This window comes from Balaenoptera acutorostrata, chromosome 8 (assembly GCF_949987535.1).
Source record: "Balaenoptera acutorostrata chromosome 8, mBalAcu1.1, whole genome shotgun sequence".
In the NCBI taxonomy this organism is placed as follows: Eukaryota; Metazoa; Chordata; class Mammalia; order Artiodactyla; family Balaenopteridae; genus Balaenoptera; species Balaenoptera acutorostrata.
In genome coordinates, this window is record NC_080071.1 from 55247961 (window position 1) to 55269308 (window position 21348).

Below are 21348 nucleotides of genomic sequence, written 5' to 3' on the forward strand. Positions count from 1 at the left end.
ACTTCTTATCAATCAACCAACTTATCGATCAATTAATTGCAATCAATGCAAGTAATAACCAAACCTCTTTTCTTTTTTTGGCAGTTTTTTTTCCTTAAGCATTATGGTGATCATATGCCCAGGATTACCTGGGCCAGTCTTGATTTACTCTAAATCTGTTCTTTTCAATAACACAGGTAAGTATTGATACATTACTGCTAAAGAAAATCTATCTTTCATATTCTAGAAATCCTTCATCAAGAATAGGTATTCTGATTTCATGCTTGGAAAATATCATCACTGCCTCCATAGCAAATGTATACAAAGGCTCACAAGGGAGCAGATGTGAGCATCTGTATATATTATGCACTAAACAAAATTTATCGTAAACAACATCAAATAACATTGTTTCCATAAGATATATGCTGGGATATGGAAACAGTCTTGTCTTACGCAGGTGCTTCACAATATTTTTAATCATAAGGGATTTTACATTTTTCTCATCTAGCTAAAGAGTAAAATGGAGGGAAAACTGAACTTATTGACAAAACTAACTAAACTATCAACTCATCTACCTTGCAATAGCGGGAATTTCTGTCTTATAAGAATATATTTAAGTATTTTGAGCAATATTTTTCTTCATTAAGTAGTAAGGAGTGTATAAGATGGAATTAATGTATTTCTAGAGAGTTTATTAAAAGCCGAAGTAATAATTATTTGGCATGTATGTTGGAAACATTATTCAGTTGCATATAATGAAATGTATTTATGTATGACAATTATTAGACAAACACAGTCATACCAACTATAAAAGACATGACACTAACAATTAAATCTTGAATTATCAGGAGAAATGGTTTATCAAGACAATTTTGGAAGCAATATGATCACAACCAGAAGAGGGCAGTAGAATATATCTTAAAGCAACAACCACGCAAAAACAGAAAGAAAAAAAAAAATCCCAATATTTTATTCCTCAAGTTTTCCTTTAGAGTTATGACACCTATATATCTACTTAATTTTGTTCTTTTCAATAAAGATGATTAGGTATCCACCAAAAAATTATTAGAACTAATAAATGAATTCAGCAAAGTTGTATGATACAAGATTAAAATACAGAAATCTGTTGCTTTTCTATACACTAATAATGAACTAACAGAAAAAGAAAGCAAAAAAAAAAATCTGTTTAAAATCACATGAAAAAGAATAAAATACCTAAGAATAAACTTAACCAAGAAGGTGAAAGACTTATACTCTGAAAACTATAAAAGATTGATGAAGGAAACTGAAAATACATAGAAATGGAAAGATCTTCTGTATCCTTGGATTGGAAGACTTAATATTGTTAAAATGTCCATGCTACCCAAAGCAATCTCCAGATTTAATGCAATCCCTATGAAATACCCATGACATTTTTCATAGAACTAGAACAAAAAACCCTAAAATTTATATGGAACCACAAAAGACCACAAATTGCCACAGCAATCTTGAGAAAAAAGAACAAAGCTGGAGGTATCATGCTCCCTGACTTCAGACTATACACAAAGCTACAGTAATCAAAGCAGACTGGTACTGGCACAAAAACAGACACACAGAGCAATGGAACAGAATAGAGAGCCCAGAAATAAACCCACACACCTTGGGTCAATTAATCTATGACAAAGGAGGCAAGAATATGCAATGCAGAAAAGACAGTCTCTTTAATAAGTGGTGCTGGGAAAACTCGACAGCTACGTGTAAAAGAATGAGATTAGAACATTTCCTCATACCATATACAAAAATAAACTCAAAATGGATTAAAGACTTAAATGTAAGACTTGAAACCATAAAACTCCTAGAAGAGAACATAGGCAAAACACTCTTTCACATAAATCATGGTAATATATTTTTTTTGGATCTGTCTCCTAAGGCAAAAGAAATAAAAGCAAAAATAAACAAATGGGACCTAATTAAACTTAAAAACTTTTGCACAGCAAAGGAAACCATCAACAAAACAAAAGACAACCTACTAAATGGGAGAAAATATTTACAAATAATATGACTAACAAGGGGTTAATATCCAAAATATATAAACAGTTTATATAACTCAATATCAAAAAAACAAACAACCCAATTAAAAATTGGGAAGAAGACTCAAATAGACATTTTTCCAAAGAATACATACAGATAGCTAACAGGCACAAGAAAGGATGCTCAACATCACTAATCATCAGAGAAATGCAAGTCAAAAGCACAATGAGATATTACCTCACACCTGTCAGAGTGGCTATTATCAAAAAGTCTACAAATAACAAATGTTGGTGAGGATGTGGAGAGAAGGGAACTGTTGTACTCTGTTGGTGGGAATGTAAATTGGTGCACCCACTATGGAAAACAGTATGCTGGTTCCTCAAAAAACTAAAAATAGAACTATCATATGATCCAGCAATTCCACTCCTGGGTATATATCCGAAAAAAACAAAAACATTATTTCGAAAAGATACATGCACCCCAATGTTCATAGCAGCATTGTTTATAATAGCCAAGATATGGAAGCAACCCAAGTGTCCATCAACGGATGAACAGTTAAAGAAGACACAATGGAATATTACTCAGCCATAATAAATAATGAAATTCTGCCATTTGCAACAATGTGGATGGAACTAGGGACTATTATGCTTACTGAAATAAGTCAGACAGAGAAAGACAAATCCTGTATGTTATCACTTATATGTGAAATCAAAAAATAAAACAAACAAATATATATAACAAAACAGAAACAGACTCACAGATATAGAAAACAAACTAGTGGTTACCAGTGGGGAGAAGGGAGGGGGAGGGGCAAGATAGGAGTAGGGTATTAAGAGATACAAACCACTATGTATAAAATAGATAACCAACAAGGATATATTACACAGCACAGGGAAAGAGCCATTATTTTGTAATAACTTGAAATGGAGTATAATCTATAAAAATATTGAATCACTATGCTGTACCCCTGAATCTAATGTAATACTGTAAACCAATTATACTTTAACAAAAAGAAATCACAAATCGCACACTGTAAAAAGATGGTAGCTTGAAATTGGCCACAGTGGGAATGTTAACACTAAAGAAATCCGTAAATGCAAATCAGGCCTTGATATTGTTTTATGGGCTGTCTAGACTAAGAGTGAGTAAACTATAGACTCATGGGCTGACTTGCTAACCAAGTTTTATTGGAATACAACCACATCTATTCATTTACATGTTGTCCGTGGCCCAAAAGCTGAAAATATTTACACTCTGGCCCTTTCCAGAAAAAGTCTACTGACTTTTTCTAAATAATAAGTTCTAGACTTAAGAAATTGGTAAAGAAAATAAAATGCTAATAATACAAATTAAAGTTCAAATTGTGCTGTTACATTGCAAATAGCGCATGCACGTGCGCACAGACGATGAAGAAAAATAAGTCCAATATTCAAACGCTATTATCTAGCTAAACAAAGAAGGTGCTGGCCTCATTGACAAAAGAGTGTGAAGAATGCCAGCTCTCCCTCCAGGATATATGCCATATTCATCCACCTGTCACCATCTCCACTGCTGCTGCACTAGTCCAAGTCCCTTCCATGTCTCACCACAGCGCCTTTTCACTTGTTTCCCTGATGCCGATCTTGCCTTCTAAAACCCGTTCTCAACACAGTAGGTAGAAGAAACTTTAAGAAATCAAAACTACACCCCCCACAGGAACCCCCTTTAGAATAAAGCCCATTTAGAATGAAGCCCAAACTCCTTGCCAGATCACACAAGCCCTACATTTTGAAGCCCTGCTCACCTCTCTGACCGTACTATGTACCACATCAAACTCATTCCTGTCCTCAAACCTTTGCTCTTCCTTGGCAAGGAAAGTTCTTCTCCAAGACCTTTGCCTTTCTGGCTTCTTGACGTTGTACAACAGCTTGAATATGGCTCCTTGGAGAGGCCTTGCCGTCCACCTGATCTAAACCAGCATCTGCAGAACCTTGGCCCCAAGTCACCCTAGCCCAGTCACCTGTACTCTCTCAGTTGCCTCATGACACATTTCACTGTCTGCATTATCTTTTCTTGTTCACTAGTTGATCTTTATTCCACTGTATCCTGAGAGTCTCGAATGTACTAGGCAAATCGTAGGCATTTAATAATTACTGGTTGAATGAATGCATGAACAAATGAACAAAGGAAAACTCGTGTTACCTGACCCCAAGTCCAAAGCTCTTCCCACCACAGCATGACACTTTCTGTTTTAGACTGACAACTCTGAATGTTATCCCATTCTTCCTTGTATGAAAGCCTACGATCTCCTAGAATTGTCACATACACGAGTTTAGGTTCCTGTAACCCGGCTTCTGCTTACCTTTCCAGGCTCAAATCTGACTTTCACTAGTGTCCCATGCTCTCCGCACACCAGCAACACCAAACTACTGTACTAGTAATTCGGTTTCAGTACTTCTATAGTAATTACAAAGACAGCCTTGCAACTTCATGGATCTCTTGTTTTGTAAATGCTGCTCCTTCTACCTAGAGAGCTCTGGCCCATCTTATTTCTAGGGCAAGTTCCTATTCAATCTTTAAAACCTATCAGTCTTTAAATCCTATCCCAAATGCAAACCCAGCTATGACTCCTCCCGTAGGCCTTCTCCCCAGAGTTAATCATGCACCCCAGCAGGATATCTTCTACAGCCTTCCATTACAGCACTTACAACTCTGCTCATTGCATTGGAATGTGTTTTCAAGTCTGGGGTTCCAGAGCCCACAGTTGCTGTCAATTTTGTATCTCTAGGACTTAGTGCCTGGTATACAGTAGGGAATAAACAACTGTTGCTACAAACAATGCCTCTTGCATGAAATCTGAGAACAGCCTTCTCCCAAGTCCTCTCTCTTCCAAGATAAACCTATAAACCATGAGATAATGATCAGTATGTTAACTGATCAATAAATATGTGCATACTAATGGCCTCGCCAACAGCTCCTGGTGATTGGACTATGCTGACTTCTACTTTTCCCAACAGTCTACTCTATTTTTCCTAAGGCATATAATCTGTCTGGTTAAATTCAAAATGTTCTTACATTCCCTTAACAAGCCTCTCAAAAGTCCTCTTCTTCAGTTTCTATTCTATTTACCCACCAAAGCCTGCCAACTCTCTGCCTGTGATTCTCTCATGCTGGATCCTTCCTCGTTATTTCCTCACCTCCTAGTCTAGGCTCTTATCAGCTCCAGCCACGACGAATGGGTTAAATACAGCTGGATGTCTGAGGCCAGGGTCTCCCCCCCCCCCACCGCCGCCCCCGTTCTAAAGCGCTCCAGGTGCAGCTAAGACAACTTTCCCCTAATTAAAACCTCCAGGAAGCCGCTCCCTCAGCCCTCAGAGACTTGTGGGACAGTGCCCGCCTTGCCGCCCTGTTACCCCCAACACCTTGCAGAAACACAAAGCTCCTTCTCGATGCCTCCACACCTAGTCCAGTTTTGAGCTGTTTACTTGCGCGTTAGCTGACCCAGCAAGATGAACTCCTGTGTCAGACCAAAGCCCTACAGGTGTTTCTTGTTTGTTCTTTTTCCCATCCCTAACAGTTTTTCACCAAGTCATGTCGACTCCACCTTCAAAATAGCTCTTGAGCCCGTGCACTTCTCTCCATCTCCACGCCAACACCAGTATTCCAGCCATCACTGCCTTTCCCCTGGACCATGAAGATCCTCCGTTCTCATCACCCTGCTTCCACCCTTGCCTTTCTATGCTCTCCAAATCCAAGCACGTCACACTCTAAGTGCATGATGGCTTCCCGCTGCTCAGAATAGAATCTAAATCCCCTGCCATGTCCCACAGGCAGATCAATGATCTGGATCTTGCTGACTTTCCAACGTAGTATCACACCACCCCCTCTTTCTATCACTACACAGCAGCCCCTCTGCCCTCTTCTGAGCCCTGGGGCCCCTGCACTTCCTATTTCAACTGCTTGAAATGAGCTTCCCCTGGCTTTTCCCATGGTTGATGATTTCTCATCTTTCAACTTCCAACTCAAAAACTATTTCTTCAGAGAGGTATTCTAGAACCATCTTTCTAAGGTAGCCTTCATTCTCTGTCCATTCTAGGATAAGAACTTGATCTTATTGCCCACTGTGTCTGCAGCACCTACCATAATTTCTAGCATAAACTGTGTTTTAAGTAATATTTATTGGATGATTAAAATAACTCACTATGCATATAGGACATGTTTTCCACTTCTGTCTTTGCTCATGCATACCCTCCACTTAGAAGGCCCTCCTACTCCTTTCTTTTTTAACCAACCAGTGTCCGTTATTTATTCTGTGAGACAATTTAAGATTTACATCACAAAGAAATGCTTTCTAACCAACTTTCCTATCACACTCTAATTTTTTTCTTCACACACACACACGTGCACACGCCAAAACACAAGTTTTGGCTTAAACTATATAATATTTTCAAACACTTCTCTTTTCTTCTAGAAATGTTTGAGATAAATATCATGCTCAGGACCAGAGAACAGGTATGTAACATTTTCCACTGTCACCCCATGGACTTCATATACCCTAGTGCCTCCAAGAGGTTCATGCTTCCTGAGTAAAATTAAAACCTCCCATTCCAGACGGTAATTCCAAAATAAATGTGGGAAAGGGGCACATGAATAGAGCTGGAGAAACTGATTGTCATGAGGACTTAATGGGGTGGGGATTGGGAGCTAGCGAGGGGTTTCTTGGTTAAGGAACCAAGATCAGGAAAGGGGTAGAATTTATGTTAAAAGTCAAGACTGGGGGAAATGAAAGAAAACAAGTGAAGGAGACAGTCAAAATGATTTCTCTCTATTTAAACAAGATTAAAAGGCTGACTTTTTTAAAACCTTCTGGTTAACAGAAGGTTGATTCTTTTAGCTGATGCTAACATTTTTAGGCCTCTCGCAAAATTACAGAGGGAGGGCTTCTAAAGAATAGACATATTAGTAAAAGAAGGGAAATTTAAATCTACTTCATCCTAAACACATCACCATTCCCCCTCCTCCCACTACCCCCCCCAAAAAAATCCTGATCTCCCATACAAACCTCATGTATCTTTAAAATATTCCTCTATTTATGGATTTATTTTTTTCAGATTACAGCAATGTATACATTTTATATTCATTCTTTCTTTTGGAGAGCCCGTACCAATATCTCAAAGCTCAATCCGACCAACGCCTCTTGTCAGTTCTCAGATATTTGGTTATACTTGTGCACGCAAAACGAGGTGGTCATTAAGAGCACAGACTCTGGAGTCAGCATCTCTGGGATTTTAACCCCAGCAATCCCACTTAGTAGCTGTATAAACTTGAGCATGTTATTTAAGCTCTCTGTGCCTCAGTTTCTTCATCTGGAAAAATGGAAGTTTTATCTAACTCATAGGTTTGTTTGGGCTAAATGGGTTAAGCCAGGGGTAGTGCTTAACACTGAGCATGGAACACATGTGGTGCTCGGTAAACTTAGCTGTTTTCATTCTTACTCTTATGACGTAAACCAGGATAATTTCCTTCGGCTTGGTGCTCTTTCCCTCACATCCTCTCGGATTTGATACTCACAGGGTTAGAATGCAGCACGGTGAAGAACTCTGGGCTGATGAGGAACTTCACGGGGGGAGACTGTAACAGCAACGTGAGCCTGGATCTGGAGGTAGAGTGGGGCGGGACGTTCTCCCGTCGGAAATCTAGACGGGGCAGACCACAGAGGCTTTCAGGGAGGTCTCTGCACGTGCTAGAAACATCTACTCACTTCTGTCTATATTTTAAAACAACACCTATATCGTTTGTTATTATTTTAATCCCCCAAACACTTTTTTCTTTTCTGTAAATTCATGCATAAAACCCAATTGCTCTCCATCACATTAAAATAGAATTCAATAATATTTCTAGTCATATTAACATTATTTTAAATAAATTTATTTATTTTTTATTTATTTATTTTTGGCTGCATTGGGTTTTTGTTGCTGCGGGCTTTCTCAAGTTGTGGCGAGCGGGGGCTACTCTTTGTTGCGGTGCACAGGCTTCTCATTGCGGTGGCTTCTCTTGTTGTGGAGCACTGACTCTAAGCACACGGGCTCAGTAGTTGTGGCTCGCGGGCTCCAGAGCGCAGGCTCAGTAGGTATGGCGCACAGGCTTAGTTGCTCCGTGGCATGTGGGATCTTCCCAGACCAGGGCTCAAACCTGTGTCCCCTGCATTGGCTGGCGGATTCTTAACCACTGCGCCAACAGGCAAGTCCCCACTATTAACATTTTAATGCATCCTTAGATTTTACAAGTAATCAGATTCCATCTTTTTCTACTATCCCACAGATCCAGAGATTAAAGTAATTTATATCCTGTTTGGTTTTGTGATTCTTTTCTTAGTACTAATAAAAAGCTGAGGATTAGAAGAGGTGTCTGGTGAGTTCGACTTTTTGAGTTGAATTACCTGGTCTTCATGAAGATCAAAAGTCCTTTTAAAGAAAGCTTCATTTCTTGGAAATCCTTACTTACTTGTTTTCTATTTTTGTGAGATTACAAAACAAACCAACCCAAAGGCTCTTACCTGCACTGGCTTGGTGAAAGTCGGCTTCCTCCCCTGCCCCATCAATCGCATTGCTATTTTCCTCAGGCCTCTCGTTAGTCATGGTTCTGCGGATACTCTGGTATCTAAAATCAGGAGCCTAGAGTTACAACACAGCAGCCTCTAAAACACGGGGCTCAACTGCTCCCCCAGAGCCCAGAATTTTTCACCATCTTCCCAGCCTTGACCATTTCCTCCCCAAACCCCCATCCCCTGACCTTCTGGGCCATCTGTTAAGTAAATCCATTGGATTTAATTTCTTCTGTCCATAGTCTGTGGAACATTTTCTTAACAAATTAATAAAACTTTAAAAAACATTGTGGCCTTTAACCAAAGAAAACTAAATTCCTATATTGTTAAAGAAAAGAACTTGTGTTCCATAGCAATTAGTTTTTGGAAAAGAAGGACAGATTTTTAAAAGCTTAGGTAACTAATAAAGATGCATTACGAACGAAGATTCTAGATATTTAAAAAAGCTATCTGGCTTCAAATGACAAGTATATATGCTCTGTTTTACTAAAAATCAATGCCTTGGGTTGACTAAAGGGGTCATCATTACTTATTTCCTCTCTAGTTTCTAAGCAAGCTGTGGCTGTGTGTGCGCTTATTCATTTTTAACCAAGAGACATTCAATGAAGTCTATGAATCGAGAGAAGCGACAGCTCCACCTTCATGACAGGACGCCCAGAGATGAAAGAGGCCACCGTGTTTTCCATTTTGCACTGTGTAAACATCAGCCCAACCACAGAACCGCCCATGCTCACCGCCGGTTCAGCTGTTCCATCTGCTGTATGGAGTTGGACCTCTGCAGCACCTGCGGGGCAGGGGGAGCTGTGGGCCGCTGCCAAGTCGTGGTTCTGTTTACGTGATCCACGTAGAAGATCCTGCCGTGGCTGTCAATGCGTGCCTCCCAGTCTAAACAGCAGCAGTGCACGGAGAGGGATTAGGAGGAGCGGCTGAAGCCATTAATGTGGCTCATCAAGCAGCACATGTTTTCTCCCTGACATGCTATACTTTGGGGCTAATAACATACACCTGGCTGCATAATCCAGCACCTCCCCCCAAGTCCACTCCAGAATCTGTTTGACCAGTTAGTAAAACAGCTCCTGTGTGCATAACCAACCCCTTAAAGAATCCCTGAATGTAGGGGATCCTCCCAGATCCGCCCACAATGCTCATCCTTCACGTATGAGCGCCAGTGTTTAAAAATTACTAGCTGGTATCATAATACTTTAGGTATTCACATCAAAATTGGTACTGATGTTTATTTTCACCAAAACTTGATTTTTCTGGGGTTTTTTTCCAACTTAGATGAAAGACTCACAGCTGGAAATTTCCACGTGTATATTTACACACAATTTTAGTAGATGTAGTCTTCGGAAGAAAGGAGTGCTAGCTTAGTCATCAAACAGTATCATTATCTACAAACTTCCATTTACACTTTCCCAAAGAGGAATACATTTTCAGAGCAAGGTTAATGACTTGTCTCCAACCTCAAATAAATACAATGTTTTAAAAGATTATTTAATTTTATGTTTAAGCAATCTCATGAAACGTGTTAGTCTTTGTCAACAAATATGTAAGAGCATGTTCAGTAAAAACAGCAAGCAGAGTAGTCTTCGGGGCCAGCCAGCCCACCTCTGTGAATTCTCTAAAAGGCCATTCCCCTATAAAAATAAGCAGAGCGTGAGCTGATCTTTACAAAAGGCAACAATTTTTAAATTGATTGCAATTGGGAAGGGTAATTTATATAGGAACATATGAAAACAGCAGAGATCTATTCTCCAACCAGGAAAGTTCTTTATACATTGCTATTTCTATGACAAATATGTTTTGAAATTAATAAGCACCTTTCTCTTGAGCAGCTCTGTTAATTTCAAAACTCTCCATGTGATCACACAGCTTATCAGCAGACACCATGGGTCTAATCCTAGAGACCAGGACAGAAGCATGTTTGCTCCTGACCAGCTATGGCATTTACTCTGGAGGTGAACGGAACAAGTATTCCAACAAAGTCCTTAGGATTGCAAAAACCTGCATGGTAGATCCCAGCCAGCACCAGAAGACCATTGAAGACTGCCTCAGCTGGGAGTGGAAAGATTTCTTTTTGTTGATTTCAGCCGATCATAATTTATGACACATGGCAAGGGAAAGAAAAATTTTCCGTGAGGAAAAGCACCACACAGACAACAAATAACTCCGTGTCACTCATGCTCCAAGGTAACACGGACTCACAATAAAGCAGGCTGCCAAGAATGAATTATTCGGGCACAGCTACAATCCCATCAGTAGGACGTTTCCAAAAGACCTCCTGCTCAGTCTGCCATACGCTGACAAACAGTAAGTACATAAAGGCATTTTCAGGAACCATCTTCTAAAACCTTTGATCCATTCCATTGTTTTGCTCTGCTCCTCGCATACTTTCCCATCTCAAGGATTCTGAGAACAAGTATTCCCACTGCATTCCTCTCTCATTAGAGCCAGGATGATTCAAGCACATACTATATGTCAAATCAAATGCACATGGAAACAAATGACCATTCCTTCCCCCCAAGAATGTTTACAGTAGCTTCCAATTTTTTAAAAAAATGTAGGATAGGTCAATTAGGGATAAAAACAGAACAGAAACCAACTAAAGGAAGCAGAGAGAGAGAGAGATTCTGCCAAGCTCCCAAGATAAGGTTGTCACTACAACTTGGCTCTAAGTTTTCTGGCAGTTACAGCAGAAAAGAAAACACACTGTTGCATACTTTCCATTCTCTGACAAAAGAATATTAAAAAAGTATCTTCAAAGATGGAACTTTTTCCTTGAATAAACTATACAAGAATTTACCCCAAGAAATGTGACCTGTATGTGGGCCACATGGGTAGGAAAATGGAGGAGGGGGTATCTCCAAATATATTCGCCACTGTGCCTTGCACATAGCATGTAATGAATGAACAAATAATTTAAATAATGTAAAGCTATTAAAAAATGATTCTTGTTATGGTTAGCAGGGGGTCGGGGGGGAGGGATAAACTGGAAGATTGGGATTGACATCAACACACTACTATATATAAAATAGATAACTAATAAGGACCTTCTGTATAGCACAGGGAACTCTACTCAATACTCTGTAATGGGAAAAGAATCTAAAAAGAGTGGATATATGTATATGTATAACTGATTCACTTTGCTGTACACTTAAAACTAACCCAACATTGTAAATCAACTATACTCCAATAAAAATTTTAAAAAATGATCTTGTATTCACTTTCCACAAAGGCCAGGAATAACCTTAATTTGTATTTCAATAAAGACATTTCTATGCAATGGGAAAAACAAGGTCCAAAAATTTGCTTTCTAAGAATATGGGATGTTGGATGCACTTTGACTCTCCCTATCAAATATCATATCTTTAAATTGAGGTTGTTACTTAAGTCCCCATAAAGAGAAATGCTATACTGCTGGTTTCAAGTGGACAGTTGGCACTGAACTGGGAAAGACTGTTATGCTATTGGCTTATTCGTGAACTATATATCTACTCTTACCCAAGCGGTCAATACCCTTCCATCCAGGCAAGACAGCAGAGGTGCCTGTAGGAAGGTCAGTCCTCTATCATTATCTATTCGCGGGGGTGGGGGTATGGCTGCTTTAATATCTTATAAGTATTTACGTGAGGCCTGGTTTGTTCTTGGTTAAGAAAGCATATGAGAACACATGGCCTGGTATCAGTTTCTTTCACAGACAATGCTAAAATCACACAGGCAGGGTTAGAAGACTAGGATCTTGGCATTTACTTCCCTGTTTTGCCACACTGTAAACTGGGGTACATAATCAGTGTGCAGTGAGACTGAGAGCAATGTGTTGTGTGTGTGTGTGTGTGTGTGTTTGTGTGTGTGTGTAATGCACTAGATTAGCAAGTAGAAGGCCTGTATCTGGCCATGGCTTTGTCATACCTTTGCTACATGACCTTCAACAAATTACTACACCTCTATGACCCACAGTTTCTTTACCTAAAAAATGAGAAGACAGAGGTAAACATTGCTAAGGTCGCTTTCAGTTCTAAAATAACATGAATCTGCAATGACACCCATTTTATCACATTACGTTCAGGAAGGACCTAGCAACATCTTATGTCTAGGCCAGAATTTCCAAAATAGATTCTAAGTTAATTAAGCCTTTGGGGCCAGGGGCTCTGGGGTCCTGAGGAGTAGGGCTGCTGAACCACCTGCCAACCCCACTTTAAACACTGCAGCTCCAACATTATCTGTTGTGCATATTAGTCTTCCACATAAGATTTCACTTCCATAAAGAGCTTCACAGCAATGATAAAGTTTGAAAACTATTATCTAGAGAATGTTTCTCAAGGTGTGGGATTCTGACAGTATGTGTCAGAATCACTGCGAGGATCAATCAAAATGCAGATGCCAAGGACACGCCCCAGCTCTTCAAAATCAGACTATCTGAAGCCAGGACTCAGTTATCTACACTTTGAACAAACTTCCCAGGTGATTCCTAGACACACTAAAATTTAAGGAACACCGACGTAAATTAACAAGAACTTAAAACAGCAGCTAACTTACGGGACAAACCCATGGAGCGAATGCTGGATTTCTTAGAGGTCACGAAGTGCGGGCTCGCAAGAAACTAAATTTCAGCCTCAATACCCCAAACTGAAATCCAGGAGCAAGTGGACACTTAAAAGACACCCTGAGATTCAAATATAATAGCCCTTTAACGCGCTTCCTTGAGCACAGAGTTATTTGCAGGGTGAGGGCCGACCTTCCCAGTCATCTGGCACTCCACCCTGCAACTTGGTGCTTGTGTGCCAAACTTCACCCTTCCCTGCTCAGGCCCAGCTGGGGCCAGAGGGCAGCAACAGTTGCTAGGTCTGGGGCAGGTGGCTGAGAATCGTTCCTGGGAAGGTGAGGAGGCAGTGCATGCTGGGAGATAAGTATCTAAGGCCCCACTATGTGCTCCATTGTTTCGCCAGCATTCGTTTACCAAATTTAAAAATAAAGTTATTAAGAATTTCAAGATGATGACATTCTGAGTGTGGGGTTTCGTGCAACTGTACTATTGATATGGTATTATTTTCTTCTGTTCCGGGGTGAAGTGTAGATATAGCACAAATATATATGATGCCAAGATCAGTGGATCATGTGGGTCATTTCAGAGTCATTTTTTAAAAAACAGTTAAGGACATTAAGCAAGAAATAGGTATATAAATAAGCAGGGAAAAGATATGGAAGGTTTTACAGCAGTTTTAAGTGGTTTCCCTTGAGTTTGATTATTGAGTAATTAATATTTTCTTTTGGCTTATCTGTACTTTATAATGGCTCTAAAATAAACATGTATTGATTTTACAAGAAGAAAAAATAAATTATAATAATTTTTATTTAAAAAAAAAAACAAATATAATAGCCCCCTTTAAATAGCTGGACATTAAGGGTAAGTCAGAGAGTTAGCATGAAAATCTACGCCAAGCCACTGTCACAGCATTAATCCCAGATGCAGGGAGGCAGAGCCGGGCAGGTCTTAGATATTTTCAACTTTTACAATCAATATATGTGGGCAGGGGTCATCCCTATGGCCCCTCTTCATCTTATCACTCTTTTTTCTTGCTCCTCTCAAACTAGACCTTGGTCTCCGCTGGACCACCCAGGTGATTAGATGAAGACGTGAACACATCTCAGTGAGTGCTGAGACCGGGAAGAAGGTCAGTGTCTAGACAGGATGAATCACATATCAGGGGAAGCCAGCACTGAACTGTCTACTACGTAACTCAAAGCGGTGAGAGGACTGTGAGTAGGGAGCTGACCTGGTTGGAACTGGACTGAGGAAAATGAAGTACCTGAATATTGTGAAGTAAGTTTACAAACCCACTGTAAAAATTATAATAACCGTGGTATCCTCACCAAAATGGTGAGATGATGAAGTTACAATAAACTAAAGGTACTTTTAAGGAAAAAAGCTTTGTAATAGATGCCAGAAATCAGTGTTTAATGGATTATTTTTTCCTTATTTAAACACTCAAAGAAGTATGATACCATTTGTATAAAGTACGAAAGTAAGTTAAACTTGTCTATGCTCTGGGGAGTCAGGACAGTGGGTCCCCTTGCCCTTCAGGAGTGGGGGTTGGAGACTGGTAGCGGGGCACAAGGGGCCTCCCAGGGACCACAGATGTGGTGCTGATTGCCCAGGTGGGGACAGTTTGGGAGAATTCAGCAGGCTAAATGTGCTCTTTTCTGCATGTACATTATATTTGAATAAAAAGTTTTAAAAATCTCAAATAGCTGCATATTTTGGACCATAATATTCGATTTTTAAGGATGTAGCTTTTTTTTTTTCATTTTTTAAAATTTATTTATTTATTTAGTTTTGGCTGTGTTGAGTCTTCGTTTCTGTGCAAGGGCTTTCTCTAGCTGCGGCAAGCAGGGGCCACTCTTCATCACAGTGCGCGGGCCTCGCACTATCGCGGCCTGTCTTGTTGCGGAGCACAGGCTCCAGACGCGCAGGCTCAGCAGTTGTGGCTCACGGGCCTAATTGCTCCGCGGCACGTGGGATCTTCCCAGACCAGGGCTCGAACCCATGTCCCCTGCATTGGCAGGCAGATTCTCAACCACTGCGCCACCAGGGAAGCCCTAAGGAAGTAGCTTTTTAGATTAAAAGTGTGAATTTTTTTCTCCAAACTAACTTTTAGGTTCTAGAGAATAAGAGCCCCTAGCTTTAAACACAGTAGAAATTCTATAAGATTAATTGTACTTTTCAGATTCATTACCTTCTTTTAAACCTTCATTTCAAAGGATGCTTTAATAACCAAAGTGCACAACCACAAAAAATGATAAACATCCCCCTGTGTTTTTCCAGAGTTACTCATTTGAACCCACTACATAAGTAATACACTAGTCCTAAAAATACGGCAATAAGCCTGGGATCCTATAAGAGTCCACTACGGACTGTTCATCTGGAATCTATTCCTATTCCTACCCTTTTGGGAGAAAAACACCTTTCAACAGTTTCCTGTTGTCTCCAGTGCAGCAATGGGTTAAGTCACAATTACACTGGAGCCAAAAAAGAAAAAAATAAAATAGTTTTTCAGAAGGGGGCTGAGCTGGCCATTTTTTTTCACTTATCCTAATGCTAAAAAGACCAAGATTCATTATGCTGATGACATTTTAATGGGCTTCAGCCCTGAACAACCTCCAGCTGCCAGCCTATCAATCATCTCAGAATAAGATACAGCAGGTTCTTAAGGCACTCAATTTAAGGCACCGCCCTTAAAACACAATATAATGCAGTTTCAGAGAAGCCCCCAAACCCTCTAATTTCAGGTGATGCTTGTGCCTAATAGATAACATACCAAAATATATCACCACTCTGCCACTAACCAAGCTTTCAAAACTTACATTCATCTACCTACACAACAATCCCTACCATTCTAATCTTAGATCATAGAGTAGAAAAAAATGTTTGAGACTCTGTCTCAACTTTTACTAGCATGGAATCTTAAACAAGTTACTTAATTTATCTGGGCTTCAATTTCTCCATCTATAAAGTGAAAGAATCAGATTATTTGATTTCTACCCATCAATCTATAAATTACGGATAAGACCTGCTTGACCTACTTCACAAAATTGTTACAAAGAATTTTTTTTAAAAAGCTAAAAATTCTTTGTAAACTGTGAAGCACTATACAAGTCTGAGGTATTATAGAAAATAATGTTAAAAGTATAATCCCTAACCTTAAAATAATTCAGCCAGGTCATTTAAGAGACAGGCCAATCTGCATACTCCAAGTAGATGCCCCTTAGCTGAGCCTCCTGAGAGACAATATGTGAACGCAGAATGCCACAGCTCTGAGTTAAGAGGCATGGCCAGAGACAGTAGCAGAGCTGCCCAGTGAGGCAAGGAAGGCAGAGAACTGGTTCGGGCAGGACACACAACTAGCACAGGCAGCCAAGTGATTAAATAGACTGTCAAAAGATGAGACCGACTGAGAATAGAAGAGGGCAAAGCAGTGTGAGGACAGAACAGTAATCAGGTATGCTCAGACCATAATCTGTAATTGGTCCATGATAATGGAAATCCCCAAATCTGCAAGTTGCACAAGAGGGAACAACTCTTAAGAATTCCTCCCCCTCGCCGTTCATCAGTTACTCATTAAATTAGATATACTACTAAGGTGCTTTTTTTTCCTTTTGGATATATTAACTTATTAAAATGAACTGCCCATTGTTTATTTTTTTAAATCCTAAAATTTAGTATTATATCTGTGTAATGCAAATACCAGTGTTTAAACAAATGCATGGAAACAGCACAAATAGTGGTCATAATTTCAGCAGGAAAGTACCTGTCTTATTAAATACAATCTAGAGACCAAAACTGTGACTCCAACAAAATTCAGAGCAATTGGATGTGGCCAGGAGGATGCCATTTATCCATACACTGATGCAATGCTATGCCTCCTGTCCAGGTGCCTGAAACTCTGATTACTTTCTATTAATCCACATACTCATGTAAACAAAGCTCTCCCAGAATTCTCTCCTGGTGTTCCTAATTCATTTCTCTCCAATTATGTCTAAATATCACCCAGGAATACTTTTCTTTTCTGCCTCTAATATTTTCTCCAAGGGTAAACAGTAAGGAAGTTTTCCCCTCCACCTGCTTAAGATGACACAATGGTTAATTAATCTCTTGGATGATTTTTAAAAACTGCTTAAAATATATGTTTCCTATGAGTAACCACCCTCAGTTATCCAGATATATGAACAAGGGGAGGATCTGTGCACAACAGTATTTACAAATGATTAAGTCAATATTTTGCCAAATTGTACAGAGCGCCATTCAGCTCTTTTGTCAGCACTCACCAAAACTAACCACTCAGCATTTTAGCCCTTTAAATCCATACTGCCCCCGCTCTATGTCCCACCATTTTTAAAACACAGAGGGCCAAAAGCATCCACTTCTTGCCATGATCACATATAAGATGGGTGAATAGAGAAGGTGAATAAGAAGGAAAAGCAGTAAGGCAGAAAGATCTATTTTCCAATGTGTTCTTAAAAACAGTATTTACTGAGCTTGATCACTGTTCTTCAAAATGCTTTGCTCTCACAGAGTAATATTGCTTTAAGGGATTCTAGAAACTTAAATAGAGTTTAAATTACATTCAGACTATGATTGGCCATGGGCATCACTCAGCTCTTGGAGTTCAGGTCGCATAACTTTCCCAGCATTCCTAGTCCTCACCCATCTCTCCTTTAAGTGCTATGTGTTTCTTGAAAGCAAAAAAAAAAAAAACAAAACAAGAAATATCTTTCAAATCTCCAGATAATCATCATGGTCCAGAAAATAGCAGACTAATTTCTGAAATTAATAACACTTCTCTGGATATCCCTAAGAAAAAAAACAGGACCCTGTAGTTAATGATTTAAAATGTTGTAAATGAATAAAAAGCAGTAATATTACCTAGAGCTAGGTTCTTCTAAGAGATTGTACCTATTTGTCTAATAACTGAAAATTCATACTGCCTTATGCAAACTTAAAATTTTTTCTATTATATGTCCTATTGTCCATAACATCTGGATCTCTTTTCCTTTAGAGTATTCACTTTCCCCCAGCTACCCTTTCATTTGGTGGAACTGGGCCACAGGGGAGTCTTCTGCTAAGCACTTTCCAGACTGTATCTGCTAAGTCACGTGGCAGCTCCCAGAACCCTACTTCTGGGGGACAGGGCATCCATCCTTTAGGTCCCGTGGGTCCTGTCACCCTTGAACCCTTTGATCAAGGTGAGCCCTTTAGTTAGCAGGTCCTCACTTGGTGGGAGAGCCTCGTCCACCCTCTGGTACCGGCTAACATCCTGGCGCACTGAAGGCAGTGATCGTAATGGCTGGTGGCCGTTGGCTTGAGAACCTAGGATTAAAGGTAAACAGTTACCTGGGTATTGTTTTCCCCTTCAGTGTCAAAACAGCCTTTGGAAAAAAAAAACACCTAACAAAAATCCTGGGGCCAGTCTCTTGTCTCTCTTTCGTCTCATTTCCCATATGAGGACCCAGAAACAACAGAAGAGAATGGGAGGTGGATGCTTAGTCAGAAGCGGGTCTTCCAGGGAGATGTCGGTCCGTGCCCATTCCTCCCCCTCCCCCGCCTTTTCCCACCCTGGCATCTGTCCTAGTCATGCACCAATGCTTTAGGGTCACACAATGACTGCAAGATAATGAGAAAAAAAAAAAAAAAAACGGTGGAGGAAGAAAAGAAGGGGATAGGTAGAAAAATAAGTTACAGAATAAGAAAATCATTTCTATTTCTGAGTCTATGCTACTTAGGCATGTGAAATTATACTCAGACTTTTTGATGCAGCTATAATAGAACAGTTTAAAGGGATCATTCTACTGAGCCACATTCATTGAGACATAAAACAAATTTTATGTGTAAATTTGCATCCTCAGACACTCAAACAGCTTGTTTTCAAGTGTCAGAATGCATCACCTAACTTAGTTGACATTTCTTATACTGCAGAAGGCAGTATAAAAATATGACATTTGATGCAAAGCACATATTAACCTTCTGTTTTGAAGCTTCATGCAATAAGGAGCGAGTTAAGATGTTCCTGAAAACCTCGCAGATAACACTAACGTAGATGCTTTCGGCCTGTTTGGTTTTGTATCTACAAACCCAGGTCGCGCCAGAGATTCATTATGTTTTTTCACGCTGTCCAGACAAGAGGACTGAGCCCCAGGCGCACTGAATGTGCCGGTGCGCGGCACGCACCCCAGGCCTCCAGGCCTGTGTGGACCAGGGGTGCCCCCACCCACCGGGCCACCTTCCTAGGCAGAGCAGGTGCCCGCACTGATGCAGAGCCTTGAGGTGCATTATCTAAGTTTGAAGACTGTTATTTGACAGGCCTCCTATTCCACCAAAAGAAGATCCATAGGGAGGGTGGGAGGGAGATGCAAGAGGGAGGAGATACGGGGATATACGTATACGTATAGCTGATTCACTTTGTTATACAGCAGAAACTAACACAGCGTTGTAAAGCAATTATACCCCAATAAAGATGTTAAAAGAAAAAAAAAAAAGCTGTTGAACCCCAAGGAGAAGAATTCAGCTAATATTTGCCCTGCAGTACAATTTCCACTGAGGGACAAAAGCACAAGACTTCTCTCTTGAGCGGGTATGCCTGAGCCATGAGCCACGTTGTCTTGTACATCCTACCTCCTCCGGTGGCGCCCTCCTCCTGGGCCGCGGCCCCCTCACAAGCGCCTTGGGCATGCGCCGCGTCACGCTCTTCTCGGGGCGGGCTCTCAGCAGCAGCGGCCGCCCCCTCCAGGCTCCCCCTCCGCTGCCAGACCTCGCCCGCCTCCTCCTGGTCAGGTGAAGTGGCCGACCCTGCCCCTGGCCCTTCCTCCTCTCCACTGGGCACCTGCACTACAGGTAGAGAACCAGGAGTGCATACGGGACCCCGTGACGCTTCAGCGGGGCCACTGCTGGTGGGCTCTGCTGCACAGGCTCCATCTTCCTCCTCCTGAGAAGAAAAGGCTGGGGTTTCGGGAAACCGCGCGCTCTCGAGCGACGAGCACCGCGTCTCCACCGAGGACAGCTGCGTGGTCACGCTCTCATTGCAGGAGCTGTCGGCCCCTTCCAGGTCACTCTCACCCTCGGGCCTGGTGCTGGCCTCGCTCACGCTCTCTGTCCTGGCAGGGTCACTGGGTTCTGTTTCCGAGGACACCTGGGAAGGCTCAGACCCCTGATCAAGGGACTCCGTCTCACTGATGGCTCTCCGGCTTCCCCCTGACGCGTCGGAAGTGCCCGTGTCTGCCCCACTCGTGGGCTGATCTATCTCTTGAGAGCCACACGGTTCAGTGCTCCCCTGGTCAGCGCTTGGTTGAGGCTCTGGAGCATTCTCACTTTCGTCGGGGACCGGGCCTGAGGGTAAGGAGCTCTCCGCAAGCTCGGCAAGATTTTCTGGCTTATCCTCGAAGGAGGCAGCTTCATTGATGGAGCCTTCCTCGTTCTCCACCGCGTTGTCTTCTGCCTTTGTCTGAGATGTCAGGCTCCCATCATCAGTTCTTGATGCCCTGCTAAACATTATCAACCCTCCTTCCTCCTCCAAGGAGGATGGATAACCCAGGTCTTGCTGGAACTCGTGGTCTTCTTCATCTGAGTCGATATGAAGCATTGCATTGAGTCTTGTGTCGGTGGGAAAACTACTCCTTAGTTTCGGAGAGGCTCCCATGGACCTTTCCGAACAAGTAGTTGCACCCGACCTGGAATGGCCATTGTGTTCAATAGCATCTAAATAATCATTGAGTGAATCCTGACGTCCTCTGGGAGGTGAGGTCCTTGAAGAAGTAGAGGTTAATTCTTCTGAGTCTATTTCCAGAGTAGAGCTAGTCCTGAAAGAATGCTTGGGGGTCCCATTAGCACTTTCCTCAGAAACTGGTCCATTGGAACAAACCGGGCTGTCATGATGGCCCCCTGGCATGTCCTCCTCATCAGAAGGGCTTCCTAGGTCTCCATTCACAGTATTGACTCCAAGTATTGTGCCAACAGTTTCTGGAGAAGCATCTGAAGGAGAAAACAGCATTTATAAAACCAAAGTAGTAATAACGAATGAACTTTTAATGTCCTATTCCTTTGCCACCAATCAGTTCAAAGAATTCAGTCATCCCACTGAGGTCTCTTTACAGTATCACCAGCTTGCTAAGAGTTACTATTCACTACTAAACGAGTACATATATTGCTGGTCAGTTTGACATATGAGGTTTACATGTTCACTACTGCCGGAAATTCCACATCCCAGTTTCCAAATGCAGGTAAAACC

At 41.2% G+C, this 21348-nt stretch overlaps 1 protein-coding gene across 9 annotated transcripts in view; it reads right to left on the reverse strand.

Annotated features, from left to right (window-relative positions):
* HECW2 (HECT, C2 and WW domain containing E3 ubiquitin protein ligase 2) overlaps positions 1-21348 on the reverse strand; it is a 434057-nt gene that overhangs the window by 118413 nt on the left and 294296 nt on the right. For 8 of the 9 annotated variants that reach the window (XM_057550882.1, XM_057550885.1, XM_057550880.1 and 5 more), the window contains 5 exons: positions 19740-21092; positions 18342-18437; positions 9307-9457; positions 8525-8628; positions 7540-7664 (listed from right to left, as the gene is read on the reverse strand). In XM_057550882.1, the coding sequence (XP_057406865.1) occupies positions 7540-7664; positions 8525-8628; positions 9307-9457; positions 18342-18437; positions 19740-21092 (1829 nt within the window). The remainder of the gene's footprint in view (positions 1-7539; positions 7665-8524; positions 8629-9306; positions 9458-18341; positions 18438-19739; positions 21093-21348) is intronic. The other variant, XM_057550884.1, reaches the window with a different exon arrangement.